Below are 22,818 nucleotides of genomic sequence, written 5' to 3'. Positions count from 1 at the left end.
GCAGGAGACCCAGGTTCAATCCCTGGATCAGGAAGAATCCCTGGAGAAGGGAATGGCAACCCACTCCAGTATTCTTACCTGGAGAATTCCAAGGACAGAGTCTGGAGTGTTCCAGTCCATGGGATTGCAGAGTCAGACACAACTGAGTGACTCACTTTTTTCACTTTTTCTGTCATGTACCGTTCAATAACAGGCAAGCCCTATAGAAAATCCTTTTCATTGCTGGCACTAGGAAATTTTTTTCTTGTTGAAAGACTGTAACATAATCTTCACAAAAGTAGGTCTTATAATATCCTCAACAACTACAACAGTACCTGATCCATGGTAAATGCTCAAAATGCTCTAGTGCACAACCGGACAGTCAGCACACTGAACACACAAGCCCATCCACAACCCTGCTGGGTGGGTTGATCCAACTGCGCCAGAGCCAGGAGGCTTGCGTTTAAGCTGTGGCAGGCAGAGCCCTAGAATGGCTCGCCAAGATGCCCCACGCTAATTCCTCAGACTGTGAACATGAGACCCTGCATCTGTGATGTTACATTACCCAGAAAAAGGGATTTGCAGATATAATTAAAGTTGTAATCAGTTGACTTTGTTAAAAGAAAGGAAAATTATTATGGTAAAACTAATATACACCCTTTAAAAGCAGTTTGTTTGGCTTATAGCAGAAAAGGAAGTCAGATTCCAAGAATGAGGGTTCAATGCACCATTGCTAGCTTGAAAAGGAAGAAGGCCATAGCATCAAGCTTTTAGAAGCTCAGAGTGGCTGATGAGAACCAGCAAGGTATCAGGAACTTCAGTCTTAGGACTGAAAGGATCTGAATTCTACCAACTGAATGAGCCTGGATGCAGGTTCTTCCCCTGGAGACTCCAGACAAGAGCCAGTCACAAATTGACTGCAGCCTGTGAGACCCCAGGCAGGGAACTCAGTCAACCTTTCTTGCCTTCTGACCTACAGAACTGTAAGATAACAAACAGGAGTGATTTTAAGCTGTTAAATTTGTTAAACAACAACAGAAAATGGATACAATCACCCTGTACTAGAAGTCCACCATGCAAGCCGTCTTCTACTTTTCCATTTTCTGAACTTGTTTTACTTTGCTTTCCTTTTCACTGTCCACAGAAACATTATCCAGGAAAATGTTTCCACCCAACAATAGTTTTTGCATATAAAAATAAAGTACTAAGAGAGTTTCCTTGAACAGTATCCAGGCCATATTACTTCCCTTTAACTTACGAGCAATAAACCTAAAGAGATAAATAAAACTATCAATGACCAAAAAGGTCTACGCTGATGTCAATAAATTTGTAAAATTCAAAAAGATACAATATAAATCAAATTACATACTGAAATTGTATTCAAATACTCTTACAAGAACTTACTATCTCAACTGGGAAAACAATCAAATAATTATGTACATTGAGTCAGAAAATTATTTTAATAGTTACAAAACTTTTTTTTTTTTACAGAATCAGTATAAAATAGCAGTTGATTTCTCCATAATTATCAGAATTATTTATATGTGAGGTCTTGGCTAAGAGGGGCTGAAATCAACAAAAGGTCTTGGACTGTTGGCTCAGAAATCTTCCTGGGAAGCCCACCACGTTGATGTCTGTCATGCTTGACTCTTTATGAGATGACCCGGTCCATCTTAAAAAAAAAAGTATCTTTTTATTCATTCTTTGGAGGCTTGAAGTGAATTCGGCAGCGTTCGTTAAACACCTAAGACATGTGAACAGAAACCAAAGGTCACTGAGTCATCCTGTATAAATTAGACCTGAAATTTCGGGTGACTATAACCTTCTTTGGGGCTTCCCTAATAGTTCAGTTGGTAAAGAATCTGCTTGCAATGCAGCAGACCCTGGTTCAATTCCTTGGTGGGGAATATCTGCTGAAGAATGGATAGGCTACCCACTCCAATATTCTTGGGCTTCCCTTGTGGCTCAGCTGATAAAGAATCCGCCTGTAGTTCGGGAGACCTGGGATTGATCCCTGGGTTGGGAAGATCCCCTGGAGAAGGGAAAGGCTACCCACTCCAGTATTCAGGCCTGGAGAAGTCCATGGACTGTATAGTTCATGGCATCGCAAAGAGTCAGACACGACTGAGTGACTTTCACTTCACTTCATAACCTTCTTTGCCCCAAGTCAACAGGTTTAGGAAACAGAGGTGTTTCCTCACCAATTCAAACTGACTTACTAGGCACTAAGAGCACAGTGCCTAGTCTAGAAAAGACCTCGATGCTGGGAAAGATTGAAGGTGGGAGGAGAAGGGAATGACAGGATGAGATAGATGGATGGCATCACTGACTCAATGGACATGAGTTTGAGGAAGCTCTGGGAATTGGTGATGGACAGGGAAGCCTGGTGTGCTGCAGTCCATGGGGTTGCAGAGTCAGATATGACTGAGCGACTGAACTGAACTGAAGAGCACAGACTGCCTTGATATTCATTTATAAAATAATTTTCAAAAAAACCAATTTTCATTATTTTAATAAAATTTAAAGTATTCAAGGACAAAAATCATCACAAGTTAGCTTATTTAGTAACTCACAAATATTTTAATTCCATATCACATATTTTGGACAGTTTGACAAAATATCTAAATTAACTTTAAGATAAAACTATTTAAAAATTCTTTTATAATGTAGATTTTATTTAGATATCTGTCATGCTTTTCTTTTTTGTGTGTGTGTCATGCTTTTCTAAATGAATGCCAGATGCTCTACCATGTAGGTAGGGAAGTCCAATCTACAAAGGGAGCCCAGTCTTTTGCTAAATTGTATAAATTGATGTAATGTTTTGTTCTATTTACCTTGCTTCCTAAAAACTAAACAAATATAAATGTTAAAAACATTCGAAGATTACTTGTTATATGGACTGTGTTAAATAAAAATTTTGGTATAGCCATTTGATGGAATATAAAGCAAACATAAAAAAAGAATAAGAAATCTCTTTACATCCTAATTTGGAAAGCTCTCCAAGATATATTAAGAAAAACACACTTCCATTTATCTGATAAAGGAGAAAATATACGTATATGTGTGTACACATACAAACAAAATTTTAAAGTTACAAATATCTGAAAGCATGTACATCCTTTCAGAGGAAAGGGAAAGGAGGTGGTTAAAATTAGAGAGGCATGACAGTAGAATTTTTATTGTATATCTTTTAATATTTTTTAAAAATTAATCATGTGTCTAAAGAATTTTGTATTCCAATTTAAAAAATTATAAAAATGTAAAACAATTTTTTCTCAGAATTTACCCTCATACTTTACTGATGTAAGGAACTAACCATTTTTAGGTAAAAAAAAAACCAAACAAAAATCCCCCAAAGAAACCAACCCATGTTGGCTAAAATGGACTAGCATAAAAATAAAAGAAAAATCTACATAGGGTACTGGTATTCAATTTCTTAAACTAGGTAGTAGATACATGTTCATTTTACTAATATTCTTTACATTCGACATGTTACATGCTCTTTGGCATATGTATCTCATAATTAGAACATGAAGAAATTATATAGACTCTTTCTGGCCTTTTTGTCTTACAGTTAGTTCCTAGCTCTGACATGTCCCTGGAGTTCCCAATGCTCGGATCAGAGGCTTCAGATTAGTGGTTTGACACACTTGTTGGGATGATATATACAACCTGGCTGAGTCTCTCCAAATCCTTTCCCTAAATAACTTAACCATTTTTGCTGGCCTATTGCACCATGGCTACAATTTCTTCCCTTGAAAACTTGGATGGAGCATATTTTCTTTTAAAGTAATACCAAATCCAAAAATGCTTCACTCTTCCTACTACATTTTACATGCATCAATTCCTGCACTGGGTTTTCCAAACCAGATGTTCATTGTACCCATCCCCATCCCATCCCAACAGTAAATATTATCTCTCTAGAGAATAAAAATGGATAAATTTACCCAAAATCTTTCAAGGAGCAAACATCTTATCACACAGGTGGAAAGGGCAGAAATACGAAATTTTAGCAAAAATGATAGGATAAATAAATGTGATAAAGCAAAGAAAGTCAATTTGTATTTTGCAGTTTATTCAGGGCTCTGCAAGTTGGTACACTCTAGTTTTTGGTTCTGTTGACCTCCATCTGGATTCAGCCCAATTCCATCAGTTAATTTCAAAGGATAAAACAATTTTCAGTTCATTCTTTCAGATTCAATAGATTTTGCCCTTTGGAAATCTTTGAAGTTTTAGAGAGGACATGTAAACATACTTTTCCAGAAAACTAAAAAGTCAGAATTTTGTGGTTTTTAACTACATGTAAAGTCCTAGGATCCTGGTCCCCCAATCTAACTCCTACTTAGAATCATGTAGGTGGTAATAGGGCTTCCCTGGAAGATCAGTGGTAAAGAATCTGCCTGCAATGCAGGTGGCCTGGGTTCGATCCCTGGGTTGGGAAGATCCCCTGGAGGAGGGTCATGGCACCCCACTCCAGTATTCTTGCCTGGAGAATCCCACGGACAGAAGAGCCTGGTGGGTCACACATAGGGTCACACAGAGTTGGGCACGACTGAAGCAACTAAGCAGCAGCAGCAGGTGGTAGTAAGGAGCATGTGAATCTAGGAGCCATAAAAAGCCCTATTATCAGATACCGGTGAAACCATATGAAACTATATACAAAAAAAGTTTTATGATCAGATATGTTAGAAAACGAGCAATTGTGAAGGGTAGTTAATGATATGAAAATTTATGGAAGTAACTAATCACAGAAAGGCTAACTTAAATAAACTGACTGAAGATTCTAAGTTAACAACTAATAACTCTAAATATCAAATAGCCCACAATTAATATTAGGAATCATACAGAATGTCTCCAATTCTGTTACCACGACAACCATGCAATTCTACCCTGAGACTGTAAGGTGACTTTTTTTTATAAGATGGCTCTATTTGGATTCTAACTGCAACTCCCATCCCCCTAAAAAGTTAAAACCTTCAACTGCCTGTAAATGAAGGACCTTTATTCTGAAGTGCCCAAGGCACTCTTCACTCCCTCCTCCCTTGGTTTGTTTCCTTTTGCTAGTTCTGTTTCCCCTCCTAGTTCCCTCCAAGAATCAACATTATTTTATACCTTCCAGCTCCTGTCATTTACCACTTCTTCAACATTCAGTTCTGACTGCATCCATTTCAACTGCAAGAAAAGGAAAACAAAAATGAAGTTATAAAAATTTAAAGAACTAAAACCAAACTCTATAATATAGTTTTCCTAAAAAAACCAGCTGCTGCTCCTGCATTTTTTGTCAATACTTAGGCTAGATTTCAAAACCTTCTGTGATATTCTGGTATTTAATCAATAGTTAAATCTTATAAAGCCATAGTTCTCAAGCACTGCTGCATATTATTGACAGCTTTAAAAAAAAACTCAAAAGCTCAGGTAGTTCACCGAAGAAAAACAAATGGCCAATAAACCTATTTTTAAATGTACACTCTTACTTATGCAAAAAGAAATGCAAATTAGTCATAACACGACCAAAAATTTTTTTTAAAGAAGAAACCTGATAATTCCAATAAAACCTAGTGACGAGACAAAGAATCAAGGAACATACACTGGCGTGATGGACATTAAAGCCCCCTTGGCGTGTCACTAGTATTAGTGAGGGTATGGGGAAAGATACACTCACATATATTTTTTTGTAGGAGTGCAAACTGTTGTAACTTCTATAGAGAGCAATTTGGTAAGACTTAGCAAAAATGTTAATTCCCATGTCCTTTAACTCAGTAATTCCAGTTTGACTTATTGATCCTACAGCATAGATTTGCAAAGATAGCACAGAGAAACAAAACAAAAAAAGGACAAGGAGGTGGCAACCTGATTTGAATAAAAGAAAAAAGAAATAGGAAGAAAAACAGAGAAGGGGGATATAAAAGGCTCAAGTAATTGAGAAAGGGATGAATTTTCCATACCTTAATCATACGGCCAGAAGTCTGAGGTCTAAAATGCTAAAAAGTCTTTCTTTCTTTTTAACTGCCAACCTAATAACTCCACCAAAAAAGTAGCTAATCCCACTGCCAGGTCCAGATGGCAGGACCCATCACAGTCCTAGTCGCCTCTGCTCAGAGACTTGACAGGAAAGGAAGCTAACTAGTTCCAGGAGGAGAACCTCGAAGTATTCAGGAAAATTAGCAGAAAAAAAGTATGAGCTACAGGTTGAGGCAGCCAAGAAGGTAACAGCAGGATGATGTCCTCAGGCCAGGAGATTTAGGGGAAAAAATGCCAGAGAGTTAGACAAGATTTGGGCAACAAGGAGGTGGGGACCCAGACCAAAGCACCTAAGCAGAAATTAGGAGGACAGCTCAGACAGGCTTGAGAAATGTGCATCTGACACTACTAAGACTGGATGTGGCACTGATTCAGTGCTCCTTGTAAACTCCCTTCTTAGAGTCAAAACTTGGGGTCAAGAGTATGCACCAGAATAGAGGGTTGAAACCATGAACAAGGAAGGACAGCATGTCTGCTGTGCTGCGGAGTAGCAACAAGCCTGAGGAAGCCCGCCTGCTTAAACGAGAACAACCTCAGTTTCAGATTTTAATCAGCTATATAGACACAGAAATCATTAAAGCTTCACAGCTCTGTCAAAGCTCGGATTTTCTGCCAAAGAAGTAACAACTTCAAAGAACAATGTTACAACAGGCCACTAAGACTGTTTGTTTTGCTGCTACTGCTAAGTCGCTTCAGTCGTGTCTGACTCTGTGCGACCCATAGACAGCAGCCCACCAGGCTCCCCCGTTCCTGGGATTCTCCAGGCAAGAACACAGGAGTGGGTTGCCATTTCCTTCTCCAAAGACAGTGTTTATCATTGCTCTCAAATATTTAAACGGGTGTCCTGTAGAAATGGGTTTAGACTTATCCAGAGGGATGATTAAGGATCAGTAATTACATGTCACAAGGAGACAGATTTTCACAATAAGAAAATATCTGAACAATTACAGCTGTCCAAAAAGAGAATGCACTGACACATAAGACTGTACATCCCCTCAATTCTCTTAATACTGGTTAAACAAAAGGTGGAAACCACTGGTTGGGTGGATATTATAGAGAGAATTTATGGAACGAATATGGAGTCCCAGAGATTCAAAGAGGAAAGAATCTGCTACTTCATATCAGTCAATATGTTACCTCTTACATATATTATACAGTTTAATCATTACCCTCCAAAATAAAAGATATTAAGTATCAACTCCATTTTACAAACTGAAATTCAGAAGTTTCATATTAGTTTACAAGATTACAAAACCTCCAAGTGGTAGATGGATTTCCTCAGAGCAATCTGCCTTTATAATCAATATTTCTTCTATTCTTGAACATGGCAGACATTACAGCCAGCTTCTAATACAATTTCAGTGGCACCAACAAAATGCTACCTTTGAGATAGTTGTTTTTGAGGCTCTGGGACTTACACAGGTAAAATTCCTCTCAAAGGCTATGAACAGGTGACAGCAGATACATAGTTCCAGCAAGGCTTTTTTGAGCTAAGGGTTAGGGTAAAGAACTGGGAACTTTCAGATTGGCATCGTATGCAAATAAACTATTCACTGAAGTAATCAGAATTTGACTATTAGTCACAACTTAATGTAAAAACACTGACTGAATTCAGAGTCAGAAGAGACGGATTCAAGTCCAGTCCCACTACTTACTAGTCTGTGACTTTGGGGAGGTCAGTATCTCTGAGTCTGTTTCCACATATAGAAAATGATGAGGTAGAGCTGGAACATCTTTAAGAGCTGCCTCTTTCTGATTCCATAACCTTCACAGCAAGCTTGAAGAAAAAATTCAAGCTTCCTTATTTGCTTAAGTACTACCCATGGTTACCTTCTACTATAGTCCCATGCAATGTCACAGGCTAGGAAACTACCTTTCATAACTCACTGGCTGGTTTCCAAAACGCCTCCTAAGATGACCTTTACAGCCCAAGTTCACTGAAGAACCCACTGCTGACTAATGAATGAGCAGGTGTGAAGCACAGGGCTGAAGCAGTCATCATGAACACAGGGAACAGTAAAGATGGTGGATGAATCCTGTATCCAGTGAGACACACTGCATCAGTAGGGTGACTAAGAGAGTGCACACTCTCCTGTGTGCAGCAAAAGATGAGACCTGAGAGGCAGCAAGGTCCCCTTTGCAAACCTTGGCTACATCCACTGAACAGACAGCAAACTTCACAACTTGTTCAGTATGAAAACATGATTCTATGTCACACTGGATTTTCAGTTACCCAACATGCAAGGACCAGTAAGTCACCTATTATGCCGTCTTAAAATGCAGACAGGATTTTGGTAATTATACAGCGGTCATGTTAAAAGAAGGTCTTCTCTGGTGGCTCAGTGGTAAAGCATCTGCCTGCAATGCAGGAGACCCAGGTTTGATCTATAGATTGGGAAGACCCCCTGGAGGAGGGCACGGCAACCCACTCTAGTACTCTTGCCTGGACAGAGGAGCCTGGCAGGCTACAGTCCATAGGGTCACAGAGCTGGGACATGACTGAAAGACTAAGCAGCAGCAATAGCATATATGAAAAAGCCCCTGTTCTTAGGGAATAACCAACATATGTAGGGGTAAAAGAGTATAACGTACCCAGTATATTCTCAAAATGGTAAGAAAAAAAAAAATGTGTATGGAGGGAGGAGGAGGAAGACATGGAAAGAGGGAGGCAAGGAGGAAAGGGTAGGAAGGGTGGAGAGAATGAATTGTAAAGCAGGTGGAGTAAAATGTAAACAAAAGGTGAATATAGGTAAAGGGTACATGGGAGTTCCTCATACGACTTGTGCAACTTTTCTGAGAGTTTGAAAGTGTACCAGAATAAAAAGTTACCCCTTGAGCTATTCCCTCACCAAAAGACAGTAATGCAGTCCGGAAAATAAAATATGGTATACATTTCCACTGTTTTCTTGACCTGCCACATTTAAGGGCTGTAAAGAAATAGCTATGCCTCATTAACACTACTCCGAAGTCCACACTCATCTACATTATAGCTGACTTTAGGAAAATAAGGCTTCCTCTGACATATCACTCAGTGGACATTTGGTGTTTTCCTAAAAGGGAAAATGGCAGGGATGGGAAATGAAATAGAAACAAAGGAGAGTCTGAAAAGAGTCAAAGACCCATACCATCTTTTCCATAGCAAAGAAATAAACGTAAGGAGGCTCTAGTGTACCTGGTTATATCTAAACAGTACTGTACTACATTTTTATGGCTGAAGAGGGTAACATCCTGAAGCTAAACATCTGTATTACATTTAGCAGGTTTCTACAGATGAAACCAGAGATAAATATTTTTAAACTGTAAATATATTTTTTAAATGTTTCTTCTCAATTCAAGACTCAAAATATAGATACAGATGTGATTTCCACAAATATTTTAACATGGTGTTGCTCTGTATTAATCCTTATATCTTTAACTGTAGAATATATAAAGGAATGGAAATAACATGATTGCATGCTTTTTTTTAGCTAAAGCTGCTACATTACATACAATCATAAAATGCACATTAATTTACTAATTAACACTGAAGCGCAATAAAATAAAGCCCATTAAGAATGAAGTACTAACCTCCTGGTCATTGTAAGTAATAAGCATATCTTACTCTGGATTTTTCATATTAAAAACTGCTTTTATTTTGAAGGCTAAGTTTGGAAACCTTGCCTTAGAAAATGTAAACCTTATTCAACTTACCTTTGTCTGTTCTTTTCTAAGTTGCTTTAATAACGTTAAATCATCCAAATTCTTTTCTCTCTCTTCTCGGAGCTGTTTTACTACTGATGAGGTCTGAGCTATACAGTTTTTTATGACTCTGTCCCTACTAGCATGGGCCTCCATCAACTAAAAGAACAAAGAAAGAAAAAGGAAAAAAAAATCACACCAATTTGTCACATTTCAGTATTTTTTAATTTTAGACTATAGAAATGTAAGACTTTCTAAAATAATTTTTAAAAATTGAGTCTATGGAAGAGAAGTTTGTGCTGAATGAGCTAGATCAAAGGCAGGGGCTGCAAGGGTGGAAGTGATAGGCTGGGTTGTCCTCTTCCTCACTATGCTCCCAGGCCTCCCTGCTTTTCTTCCCACACTCCTCCTGCTGGGCTTCTCATCTCAGTCTCCTCTCTGAACCCCTTTCTCTCCCATGATTGCATTTGTGTGTTCATCTACCCTATACCTACTCACACACACTTTCTGAGCCACTTACTATTGCTGCTCTTTCTCTTTCTTTGTCCTTTGATTTTTTTTTCCAGCCTCACATTGTCAACAAGTGCAAAAAGTTATGAAGTAAGTGATGTAGAAAAGTCTTTAGTTACAATAAAGAAAAACAAAAGAATGCTACATTTACCTATGTCAGACAGAACTCTTTTCAGGATTTAAAGTATCAACCAGGAAAAACTGTAAATGAAGTAGAGATTGTTGACTCCATCAATTGTGCTAACAGTGGTTCACCTCCAACTAAAATTTAAATGCTGGCTTGTTCCATGTAATCACATTATATCATTTCTTTTTCAGTCCAAAGGGAGAATACCTTAATGCTATGCTAGTGACAGCTGTAATAGAAATGACCTAACCATTATTTATATCTTAAATACATAAAATACAGGACTGACAACCATTCTAAAAGCATTCTTCATAAGTCATTTGAAATAGATCTCTTAAATGATTATACTGGAACCCTGTGATTAAGAACTACTGGTCTAATAGATACAAAGAATAAATCTTTATATTTCTAGAGAGTAATACTAAAAGTACATTACTTATAAGTTGTACTCATGTAAAAGGAATTGCCTAATAGACATTAATCCCACCTATAGTAAATTCCTCTAATATGCTAATTCTTTTCATTGTAACATTTAGGATTCACAAGGACAGCCTCAAGGCCCATATTTACTAGCTAGTATGCTACGTCTGTTACTTATTAACTCCCTCAGGTACAATTACAGAAAATTAAAGGAGTCATGGAGGGTACAGAACTATTCTCCCCCAAACAGAATAACCGTCAGAGTTAAGAAACTCTCCCTGAGGTTGTGTAAGACTGGCTAAATAATTAGCTTTACAGGCTTCAGTTCCTTCTTTTGTAAAATTATGAATTATGAGTAAATAATTGCTAATACCCCTTTCCACCTCTAAAATTTAGAGGTAACATGACTCAATATATTACTCAGATACTAAATGCTATTTAATTACTTTGATACTTTGTCTAACTCCACCAGCAACTGCTCAAACAGCATTAGCATCAACTAGAAGTCTAACACAATATTCTCATTTTTCTATCTACCTCTTAAAATCAAATTCAAATTGTATACATTTTATTAAATATTCAGTAATTCTCTTTTGGTCTCTCACCAGTTTCCTTCTGCAGTTGGGCTTTCCTCCACTGTTCCCCCTCCTGAACTTGGCACCTTCCCTGTGGATACATTTCTGGATGCTGACTATGCTCCTACCCTTACCTGCTTACTTTTCCTTCACATTAGACCCTCTGTGAACCCACAGCCATGTAAACAGGAAGGACTGGGTAAATCATCTTTTACTCAGTATCGTCAACTATTTTCAAGATCATCCTTCAATAAGATTCAAACCTAAGTGTATGCAAGAGGAACATGCATGGACTTCTGTACATGTATGTCAAAGAAATGAGGACAACTAAGAGTAATAGTTGGTGTGACATAAACCTACCAGAGGAAAAAATAACACAAAACCAGGCTTATTGGCTCATCAGTATCATACGCTTGAGGATTTCGTCACATGAGAATTATTTCTGATATATAAAGTGTTTATCAAAGGAATTGAGATAATATTTATTAAGAAACTCAGTATGGCAAAACTGTGGTTAGAGGAGAAAAATCCTGAAGGATAATCATATCATAACCATATTTCCTTTGATTTGGGGAAAGCAATTTTGAAATGAAGACATTTGGGGTGGGGCAGGAGAATGATTCAAAAAGAATCTAAAGTGGGTATACCTAGAACTTCCCAGTTGTATTTTACCACAGCTTTGAGAACTTTCAGTCTAAAATTTTCATCTTTTCAAGTTTTTTTTTTTTTGGCTGCACAGCTTGCCAGATCTTTGTTCCCTGACCAGGGACTGAACCTGTACCCTTGCTAGGACAATTTATCTGTGGCTTTTCCATCTCTCCTGCCAAATGTTTCTTTTCCCTTTCCTGATGAGCAAGGGAAGAAAGGAGATACAGAAAGTGTGAAGGGTTTTAATTCTTCCTTATATCAGCTGTCTAGCTTTTATAACACTGATTCATTCAAAGACCCCACTTTTATCTCACTGTTTTCTTTGATGTATAAGGTTTCCTTAAGTTAGAGTCTGCCCACAAGGGCAGACTGTTTTCACTTCTTAGAACTATATCTCCCCATTTCTTAGAACCATATCTTCCCAGACTATTGCTTAAGATCACACATTTTCTTTAGTTTGTAGAAACCAAATCAAAACTTTTACACACCTTCAGGTGTGGGCAAGAAAATGTGAAGATTCCATTCTTTTTCCACAGTTTAATTATATGCCAATTGATTTCTTATTTTGCCTGCAAAGAAAGACATAAAGGAAGCGCAAAAGACTCAAAAGATGTACTTACTGACTCATAAAGTTGTTTACAGGTTTGGCTGGCATCAATTTTCCCTGCAAAGGAAGCTGTTGGGACCGTAGTGTTTAACTCATGTACTATTCTGTCATCAATCGTCCTCATCACCTTGAGTAATTCCTATATAATATTTAAAATAAAAGAATAGTAGTTTGAATGGAAAGTTAAGTGATAAGAACAGTTAAGCAAAAATTAATAATTAAAGCTCTTGGATCTGTTACAACACTGTATATTAGGAGTGGGGAAACCATGCTATATACAGTACAACCACAGAAAAATCTTTATGGAAAGACTGACAGGTAGTTTTTATGTAATAGTAATTCTAACACTTGGCACAACTCTGTTTCCTTGGCCCAAATGTGATTGTCTTAAGCATAAAGATTTTTTTATTCATTTGTAAACCCCATTTGCTGGCACATAGTGCTTAGCAAATACTGTGTGTTCTTTCTATCTCTAGCATACAGCCAAAAAGGATTCTACTGAACTTGATTACTTCAACTTGTCCAAAACAATCCAACATAATTGCTTGTTCTATTCCTTCTTTGTCACTCTCTCTAAAATGTGATGCTAGATAGAAAACTTCTATAAAGATATGTAAGAAACCATCAGCAGTGATTAACATGCAGAAATTAATCTATACTCGCTTAGGCGGCCCCCCCAACCCCGCCTTTAGGCTTTTTTTTTTTTAGTTTTTTACTATGAGTATATATTATTTTTGTAACAAAAAAAGTATGCTGCTAGCAAAGGAATAAAATCTCTTTGTGGTTTTTTTGTTCATACAACAAGCAGAAATTAGCTTTACCTTTTCTCAGTTACCCAGGCTCACATTTCCCAAGGATCTCTCCCCTCTAAAAGAGGATCCAACTCTCAAAAAACAATCATCAAAGTACAAATACCAAAAGGGCAAGGGACTTAGAAAGACTCTGATGAGTACCAGAATCCAGCATAGTCCCTTCTCCCCACATTCCGATTAGGGTACTTTTTCTCATTTGTCACTAGAGAAGGCTGAGTATCAGCTACCTCCTGACTCCAGATAATATAAACTCTAGAATGTTTCTAGTATATACTCTTCTCTTTCTCTTTTAATACACTCCCACCTCACCCCAGCCCCACAAAACAATCATCAAGAAAATAGAAGTGTATAATACTAGGTATCTATATATATATTCAGTATAATACTGAAAACATCTAACAAGTTAACATTTAATATTAATGTGTATTAAACCATCTTTGCTTGATTCTCTACCTCTTTCAATATATGAACCTATTTCTTCACCAAAGTTAAATCCGGGATTGAAAACAACTTCTTCATTTCTTCCATCCATTTATTTATTTATTGGGCATACTAAAAATGACAGTTTTTCATTTGAAAATTGGCACGAGTGTGAATTTTATACATTATTTAACCATACGATTGTGACAACTTACTTTTATTAAATTATAGTTGATTTATAATATTATATTAATTTCAAACATACAATGTATTGATTCAGTATTTTTATAGATTTTATTAAATTTAAAGTTATTATAAAATATTGGTTATATTCCCTTCCCTTTATCCATTTGCTAAAATAAGCTTTTATTATGATTAAAGTATTAATTACATAATCATTTTAGAAAATTAGAAAAAAATTTAAAGAAAATAGAATTATCCATTGTTAACCATTATTTAGTTTTTTCTATACATATCTGCAAATATTTTTATAAAAATATAAGACATATTTAATACATGCATAAATATTCCATTCAGTGGGGGTATCACAACTTCTTTGACCAGCCTATTATTCTTTAATTAGTAGTTTAATTCCTTTTCCAGAATCCAATTTTGAAGTAAAACAGCTTGTAGAAGGCCATTATTTAGACTAATAAAAACAGGCAAATGTCAGGTCTAAAACCAACCTTACTATCTTATCACCTCTTCTTGTATCTTTCTATTTTGGTCAACGGTATCAAGATACTCTGTAATCTGGAATTCTTAGGGGATAATCTCAACATACTAACTAAGCAAGCATCACATTAAATAATGTCTTATACACAGCAGAGGATATATAATGTCAATAAGTGGCAAATTCCAAACAAACAGTGGCAGCACTACTTAGAGAGGCAAAAAATAGTTAAGTAGTAGACAGGGACCTTCCTGGCAAACTTTACCTCCCACAACTTGCCTATTAAAACAATAAAACCTTTAAACTCTCATCATTCCTCCTGTCTAAATCAAACTGATCCTGCGGCCAAAGTTTATACCTTCCAGATAAAGCTTTCCTTGGATGAGAGTCCTCAGCAATCTTTCTTCTTCAAACATACGAAGCAATTAGAGAGAGCACAGAGTTCATTCATTAACTCACTCTTCCTTCAAAAAATATTTACTAATGTCTATCTAGTACATGTTAGACATCATTCTAAACACCAGGGCTACAATGATGAGTAAAACAGAAAATTATGGAGCAAAATTCTCATGGGAGAGACAGACAATAAACAAGTATCCTGATAAACAAGACACTTTCAGTGCAGAAAAATATGCAAAAAAGAAAACTGTAGTAATGAGATGAACAGTGGGGTTGAGGGGCTAATACGTTATACAGGGAGATCAAGACAGACCTCTCCAGGACATACCATTTGAACTGAGATCTGAATGACACAAATAAGCCAACTAAAAGGACATTTTGGGGAACAAGGCAAAAATTAAGAGGCAAGAACAAACTTGGGGATGTTTGAAGAACAAAAAGGCAAGTGGTCTGGAAGCGAGTAAGTGAAAAAGTGGTATTAGGTGAGAGCAGATTTGATGAGAAAATGAAGGACAAGAGAGATCACAGAAACAATTAAGGATTCTGTTCTAAAGGAAACAGGGTTTTAGGCAAGGGAATGATATAACAGTATTTTAGAAGACAACTTCAGCTGCTAAGTTGAGAATGGAAACACTGAGCAGACTACTATGGTAGTCCAGGTAAGAGATAAAGATAGTTTGATTAAGAGTTTGGTGAACCTGGGCCCTCAGCAGTGACAGCCTGGAGTCCTAAATATTGGACAGCCAGGGAATTCTCCAAATTAATTTCTTTAACGCCATGAAACTGGAAGAGATCACTGAAGGAAACTATAGGTAATAAAGGGGGTTAACAATCAAGAAGGAACTCCAGCATCTAAAACTACAGAAGAGGACTTCCCTGATGGTATAGCAGATAGGAACCTGCCTGCCAAGGCAGGAGACAGGGATTCGATCCCTGGTCCAGGAAGACCCCACAGAGCAAACCAAGCTCCTGAACCAACTACTGAGCCTGTGCTCTGGAGCCTGCCAGCCACAGCTACTAAGCCTGCATGCTGCAACTACTGAAGCCCTCACACCTAGCGCCTGTGCTCTGCAACAAGAGAAGTTACAGCAATGGGAAGCCCATGCATTGAAACTAGAGAGTAGCCGCCACTTGCCACAACCGCAGAAAGCTCACGTGCAGCAACGAAGACCCAGCCCAACCAACAAAATAACAAAGATATAAAATTTAAAAAAATAAACAGGAAAAAGACTGTGATGTCACAGAACTGAGAAGAAGAGCGGTTTCAAGGCAGGAACAGTCAACTGTGTTGAATGTCAGTCACTCAGTTCTGTCCGACTCTTTGGAACCCCATGGACTGTAGTCCACCAGGCTCCTTTGTTCACAGGATTCTCCAGGCAAGAATACTGGGGTTGGGTAGCCATTCCCTTCTCCAGGGGCTCTTCCAGACCCAAGGATAGAATCTGGGTTTCCTGCACTGCAGGTGGGTTCTTTACCATCTAAGCCACCAGGGAAGCCCGTTGAATGTTACTAGAAGTAAATAAAGATGTGGGCAGAAATTAACTTCTTAGATTTAACATGATGGAAATTATAGGTCATCTTTATAGGAGTCATTTAAATAGTGTTTAATGGACTGAACAGTTAACATGGCTTAAGCGTAGAGGGTAAGACAAAGTATGGTGTAAAATGAGGCCCACCATTATAGGTCACCTTACTGGATGTTAGTCTTTTTCCTGAGAGCAAACAGAGAACTAATGAAGTGTTTAAATACAGTGGAGTTATATGATAGGGTTTGCATTCTGAAATAACTGCTCAGGTTAAAGTATTAACATGTGGAAAATGGATTAGACAGGAATAAGAGTAGATACAAAGAGGTTAGTTAGGAGATTGGTATAGCAATGCAGGTTAAAGATTATATATCTTCACATTTCCCAGAATTATGACTTACTTTGAACTTCAGGTTTGAGTACAATCATCAGCAATACAGCCAACTTTCCCTCTGATAAAACAATCTGGATATACTATTAAGTTCCTTATAACAATGTGAATTTATCAGCATTAACTAGGTAATGAATCAATTTAAGTCTTACAAATGGAACCTAAAATGTGAATTTTCAAATATATCAGTCCTCTCTCTGTGTGCTAAAGAATCATCAATATAGGATCGAGTGCTTGGCTTTTAATATAGTGGACACTAGCCATAAGAGGTTATTTTAGTTAAAATTAAATTTAGAATTTAGTTTTTTAGTTGCATGAGCTACATTTCAAGAAGTGCTCAAGAGCCACATATTGCTAGTGGCTACCATATTGTACAGGACAAATTTCTACCATCACAGAAAATTCTACTGGACAGTACTGAATTTGAGATGATATAATGACAATCTCTAAACTGATAATGTACTCGTTCAGGAATTGCTGAGAATCATAAGCTATTTTTAAGATAGGAAAAAAGATACTAGAAAAGCTCAAGGAGGGGAAAGGGAGTAAGACTTAGGAAGGAATTTCTTTCAAAATTGCAAAAAGAAAAGGAAAAGAACTACAAACTACCTCACTAGGCACAAATTTCTTTATTACAAAAAGTGCCAGGGCTCTTCAGGCAGCTCCAAGGTCTAGAGAAAAGCTTGAGCAGACCTCACAAGCTGAGAGCAGATGAAGGTTAATGCAGGCACACAAATCCTGCCATTAAACCATGAGTATCATTCAAAATGAATTACTGATTGCCTACCTGATACTAGCTCCAACGATGTACCTTCTTTCTCACAAATTCACCAAGAAAATATAAAGAAGACACCCTTGAGCAGACATCATACAATGAACTGCAACACAAGTCCACAGAGATAATACAGAAATATACACAGTTCAGTGGCTTTCTCTGTATAGGAGCTGGAACCCTAAATCAGCTTCTAAGTGTCAAAGCACAGCAAAAAGATAACTCTTCAAACTTTGTAGTATCTCTAGCTTCTCCTTTCACCCTCCTCAAAACAAGAAGAAATTGATACATCATGAATCTCTAATTTTAGACTGACCCTTTAAAATTATTCTGGCACTTATCTTGGAATTGTATTTCATGCATTATCTTTCATTCATTTCACCCTCTTGGAAGGCAATTTCAGTACTGAAGGACTAGCATGTCTAGCAGCAAGGAGGGGTAGAGAAAACTTCCTGTTGTCCCTACAATTATACTACACTCTATTCCTAAGGTTAATCTTAGGTAAATCCCTTTTATTATTTTAGGAAGCTTTCAAAGTATATAGGGAGAGGTAAAAGGTCTATTACATGACAGTAAAATTAAAATGTGCTCCATAGAATGATCTGGAATTTAACCTTTCTTCTCCTCACTTTGCCAGAAGGTACCCAATCCCATTCACATGGTGCTCTTTTTAGAAGACATGGTTCCTCAAACTCCATTTTTACAACAATGTTCACAGTGTGCTTCCTGCAAGCCAGAAATACAGACTTGCCTACAACTGCCAGAATCGTCTGCAGTCCTCTGCACTCCCAGGCATGAGAACAGAGAGCAGCTAGGCATGTTGCAAAAGAAACCACCATGGATGCTAGAAAACAGCCTATTCAGTCTATATTTAATTGCCAAACAACTCAAAATTAATCTTGTAAGTTAATATTCCTATCAGAAATACAAAAACTTACATATCCTAGGAATGCTCAGTTGATTTTGCTCAGGTAATACATGCACTGGGTCTCAGATAGGGTCAGGAAGAAGGTATTTCAGGGTGTCAAGTGGGAAAAAAAGCACAAATGACAAAACATCATGTGGTCAGGGAAAAGCAGGCCTATATGGCTAGACAGCAAAGTTCAAATGTATATTGGAAGTGGCAGGGGTTGGGGAGAGAGAATATGTACGAATAAGGGCAGTGGTAAGAGATTTAACTAAGCAGAATCACTTTGGGATTGGATTTTAAAGACTTGTATGCTATGTTAAGTAGTATATACCTAGTCATACAATTCTGAAATTAGATGCATGGTTCATATTTTAAAATTTAGAAGATATTAATAACAGTATGAAGCCATAGCCTTATGGAGATTAGGTTGAAGAGAAATTAAGTAGAGAAAAGAATGACTGAAGATAAGAAGAGCTACAGCAAAGCTAACTGCAAAAATGATAGGGCACAAAGACAGACTGTGGCAGAAGTAATGAATCTTCCAAAAGCATCTCTTTGATCAACTCCCCCACTCTGCTCACTGACTCCTGAACTGCACAAGTGGCATTCAAGGCCTTTCATAACCTGGTTCCAATCTTTTGTGTAATCCAAATATGCCCCTGTGAAAATTCAGAATTCCAGCAATTTTCTATTTCCCCCGCAACACATAAAACTGTCTGCCTATATACTGTTTCTTCTGTCGAGAATTACTCTGGTTCTATCCACCAAAGACCCAGCTCAATTACATCTCTTTGACTTAGTTCTCTCTGAACTGTTATAACACTGTGCTCATATTCTAAACATCTTCTGCATGTTTTATACCCTAACTTGAGCTCTTTTTATATTTTACTCAGTTTCTCCAAGTGCCTGGTACCTGGCAGATATCTGTTATGTATTGAACTATGCCCTCCCCCCACCCTGCCCCCAATTTCATATGTTGAAGCCCTAAAACCCAATGTGGCTGCATGGAAACAGGGCCTTTAGGGAAGCAATAAAAAGTTAAATGAGGTCATAAAGCGTGGGACACTAATCCCATAGAACTGATGTCACTGTAAGAGGAAAAGACACCAGAGACCTCTCTCCCTTTGTGGCCACAAATGGGTTATATGAGAATAGTTATGAACTAGCAACTTACTTTGAAATACATCCAAAAAAATTAAAAATGTGGATCGATGGATAGATTGAGGGATAGATATGTGATTTAGTAGATACAGTGAATCACTGTAGAATCCAGATACTGGGTACACGAGTATTCATTGTGAAAGTCTTTCAATTTTTCTAATGTTTGAACATCTTCATAATAAAAATACATGATTTTCTTTTTCTCTTCCACAGTATTCAGTGCAGGGCTTTTCATATATAAGGTATTTACATACACAATGTAATGGTTTCATAGTTCTAAAAATATAAACTTTGATTCATAATTTGTTAGTGTGCCAGTTATCACAGTTTATAACTTTATAAAATCCATTAAAACCTAAATGTCATACTAAACTTTTACATTATAAAATATATATATTTTACATTTCTGTGACTGAAGCAACAGGGGTAAATGTTCTTATATTCTTTCAATATGAGGTAAAATGATATGCCAAGGCCAGATCTGGAAAACCAGATCTTCTGACTTTTAACCAAGGGTATTCTCCATTATTTGTAAAGAGTTGGATACGACTTAGCAACTGAACAACAAATTCTTCATTATAAATCACACGTTTGAAAAAGAAAAACAATCTAAAAACTTCTCCAGGTTTCATTAATGAGATTCATTTTATGATGTTTTTATTTATATCATCTCTGCGAATAAAATGGTTCTCCAAGACAGTTAAGCTTCTTCCCCACTTATAATATATAATCTGACTGTCCAAAGGAAAATCAAAAGTGTTCCTCAAGCACGGTTGGATGTTTCAACAGCTCAAAGATATCCTCAGAAATTTTGTTTTAGAGATTCAAATAAACACAGAGGTGGAAGCAGTTTTAAATGTTATTTAACATTATCTTATTTTACAGATTCAAAAGTTAATTATGGAAGGGGTTAAGCGACTTGCTCAAGGTCCCAAAGCTGTTAATTGCAGGAGCAGTACTAGAACCTGGAACACTTAATTCCCTAACCAGGGCTCTTTCTCACAAACTTGAAGGCTAGCATTGCTCAATTATTTGAGCTCATTAAGTTAGATCACAGGGCTAATATGACAAGACCAAGGCCACAAATGTGCCAGCTAATCTTAAACATTTCATACATGTTAGAATCCAAGTCTTTTTTCTATCTTATCTAAGATTTTTAAACTTTTGTATCTCTTGGGCACTCTGATCACATTTGTAGTCTGTTGCTGTTGTGCTGATCTAATCTGTGCAGCTGAAGTGGTGAAAAGGATGTATATAATGGTGGAAAGACCCCACACAAACTTCTTTGATCAAATGATGTTTGTCAAATAATTCAATCTGTTGAGATTACCTTCAAGAATATCACTCCCTAAAAACGGCTCCAAGAACAAAGCTTACTACAGAGGTCAATGATACATGAACAGATTTTTCGGTATCTCCAGTTTAAAATACCCTTTTCATGACTTAAATTCAACCGTTTATCGAGACAGCAGCAAATTTATGACTACAGTAGTAGAATTTTCATAGCAACTTGGTCAAAATCTAGACCCTTTGTTCTTTAATTCGTGGGTTAATAATTAGCCCTGGACCTCTGATGTTTTTATATATAAAAAATACAACCTTTTCCTTAAATGTATTTTCTCTAATGGTTAGGAAGGCAGAGCACCATTGCAGGTACTAAAATTAATCGCCCCTCCAAGACACCAAAAGTTTTGTTCCATCAAAATAGTAAAACAAGTTTTGTTTTGTTTTATCAAGTAAACAAGCTCTCCTTCACTTTCTTTCTTGCAAACGCTCAGCTTAAAGTAGGAGGGGAATGACAGAAGCTAAGAACTGAGTTCAAAGAATGGCTAGAAGGTTGTTACAATCCCTACCCACTCGGCCGAGCTCGGCTTTGGCACCGCAGAATCACTAGAGTTTCTGGGTGCAGTTACTCAAGCACTGGGAGGAGCAGAGAGAACCACGACCCCAACGCGGCAGCTGCTCTAAGGCCAAGCTCGCGCCCCCATGACCTCCAATAGCTCGGAAAAGGAGTCTTGAACTGCCCGCTTCATACACAACTAGTCCGCATACCCCTCCCAGGCTAGAGCAGGGAATAGGGTCCGGGGACAAAAGGAAGGGTACGCATGCCACGTGAGGAAAACCCCATCACCTGGAACTCGGCGAACTCCTCACAGTTCACACCGCCACTGGGCGCCGCCATATTGGACAAACACGAGGTCCCCGCTCCGAGCCAATCACCGCGGAGCAAAGGTGTCCGCGGCGCCGCCTAACAAAAAATATTGAGAGGGAAATCTCAGCAAGAAAGCTGAGTTCAAGGTTTGTCTTTTCTGCTTATCCTCATCCACACTGAAACCCGTAACGCTGGTATCCTTCTTTTCATTCTTATGCGTTTAACTTGTCCTCCTGGAACTGGCCCCAGCGCATAGATAGAAGAATGTCAGAACTTGAAGGGATCGTTTTACGCCAATCCCATTTTCTTACAAAAGGGAAACAATTTAATGGCCCCACCGACCAGATTCGAGGAGGAACTCTTACGTAGAAGTAAGATTTTTCTTAACCCTCTTATCCCGTCCCTAAAGCAGAGGGGCTTTTGTTCTTTAAGAATTTGATTCCAGCAAGAAATGTCAAGAAAAGACACTTCTGGCAGTACTGGGTAAGAGGTGATTAAGATGTTTAGGTGTAGAAATAGTAAAATGTTGTTTTATAAAAATAGGCAAATAGAAAACAAAATAGGAAACATGTATGTGAAGAAGAAAATGGAGAAGGAAATGGCAACCCACTCCAGTACTCTTGCCTGGAGAATTCCAAGGACAGAGGAGCCTGGCAGGCTACAGTCCATGGGATCACAGAGTCAAACGCGATTGCGCAACTTTCACTTTCATGTGAATTTCTCAGGTGGCCTGATACTCCCAAAGCCAACAAGAGACCAAGGCCACTGGTCACTAAGAACCCAATTATGTAGTTTTGAGAAAGGCATGTACATATTCACTGAAAACACTGCAAAAACTGTACTGAAATACTGGTTTATCTAGGCAGTGTGACTTCGGGTCTACAGTTCACAAAAGTCCTCCAATAAGCATTTACTTTTTTTTTCTATTTTAAACGGGTACTTTCCTAGGTGCAGAGAATGCTTTGCAATGGCACTGGAAACCAAGACTCTAAAAAAGCATTCTTAAGGCCTCTGTCAAAACTCTGGACCGTGCGGGG

The 22,818-nt window shown here is 37.7% G+C and overlaps 2 protein-coding genes across 3 annotated transcripts in view; one reads left to right on the top strand and one right to left on the bottom strand.

Annotated features, from left to right (window-relative positions):
• Window positions 1–1,420: 1,420 nt before the first annotated feature.
• Window positions 1,421–21,871, bottom strand: MIX23 (mitochondrial matrix import factor 23). 2 transcript variants are annotated; one of them, XM_040250526.1, is made up of 5 exons: window positions 21,761–21,871; window positions 12,579–12,704; window positions 9,691–9,837; window positions 5,092–5,151; window positions 1,421–1,723 (listed from the first exon to the last, which is right to left on the bottom strand). In XM_040250526.1, exons 1-5 carry the CDS (start codon window positions 21,809–21,811, stop codon window positions 1,673–1,675), a joined length of 435 nt encoding a protein of 144 aa, XP_040106460.1. In that variant the 5' UTR covers window positions 21,812–21,871; the 3' UTR covers window positions 1,421–1,672. The 2 variants fall into 2 exon arrangements, with proteins under 2 accessions (XP_040106460.1, XP_040106451.1); XM_040250517.1 differs by lacking the exon at window positions 1,421–1,723 and adding an exon at window positions 4,034–4,580 and having other exon boundaries at window positions 21,761–21,857.
• FAM162A (family with sequence similarity 162 member A) overlaps window positions 21,858–22,818 on the top strand; it is a 42,879-nt gene continuing 41,918 nt past the window's right edge. The window contains exon 1 of the mRNA XM_040250501.1: window positions 21,858–22,152. Coding sequence (XP_040106435.1) covers window positions 22,110–22,152 — 43 coding nt within the window. The 5' untranslated portion in view covers window positions 21,858–22,109. The remainder of the gene's footprint in view (window positions 22,153–22,818) is intronic.

This window comes from Oryx dammah, unplaced genomic scaffold (assembly GCF_014754425.2).
Source record: "Oryx dammah isolate SB20612 unplaced genomic scaffold, SCBI_Odam_1.1 HiC_scaffold_2, whole genome shotgun sequence".
Taxonomy (NCBI): Eukaryota; Metazoa; Chordata; class Mammalia; order Artiodactyla; family Bovidae; genus Oryx; species Oryx dammah.
Note: the sequence above shows the minus strand (reverse complement) of the source record. Positions and strands in the feature narration are given on the sequence as shown.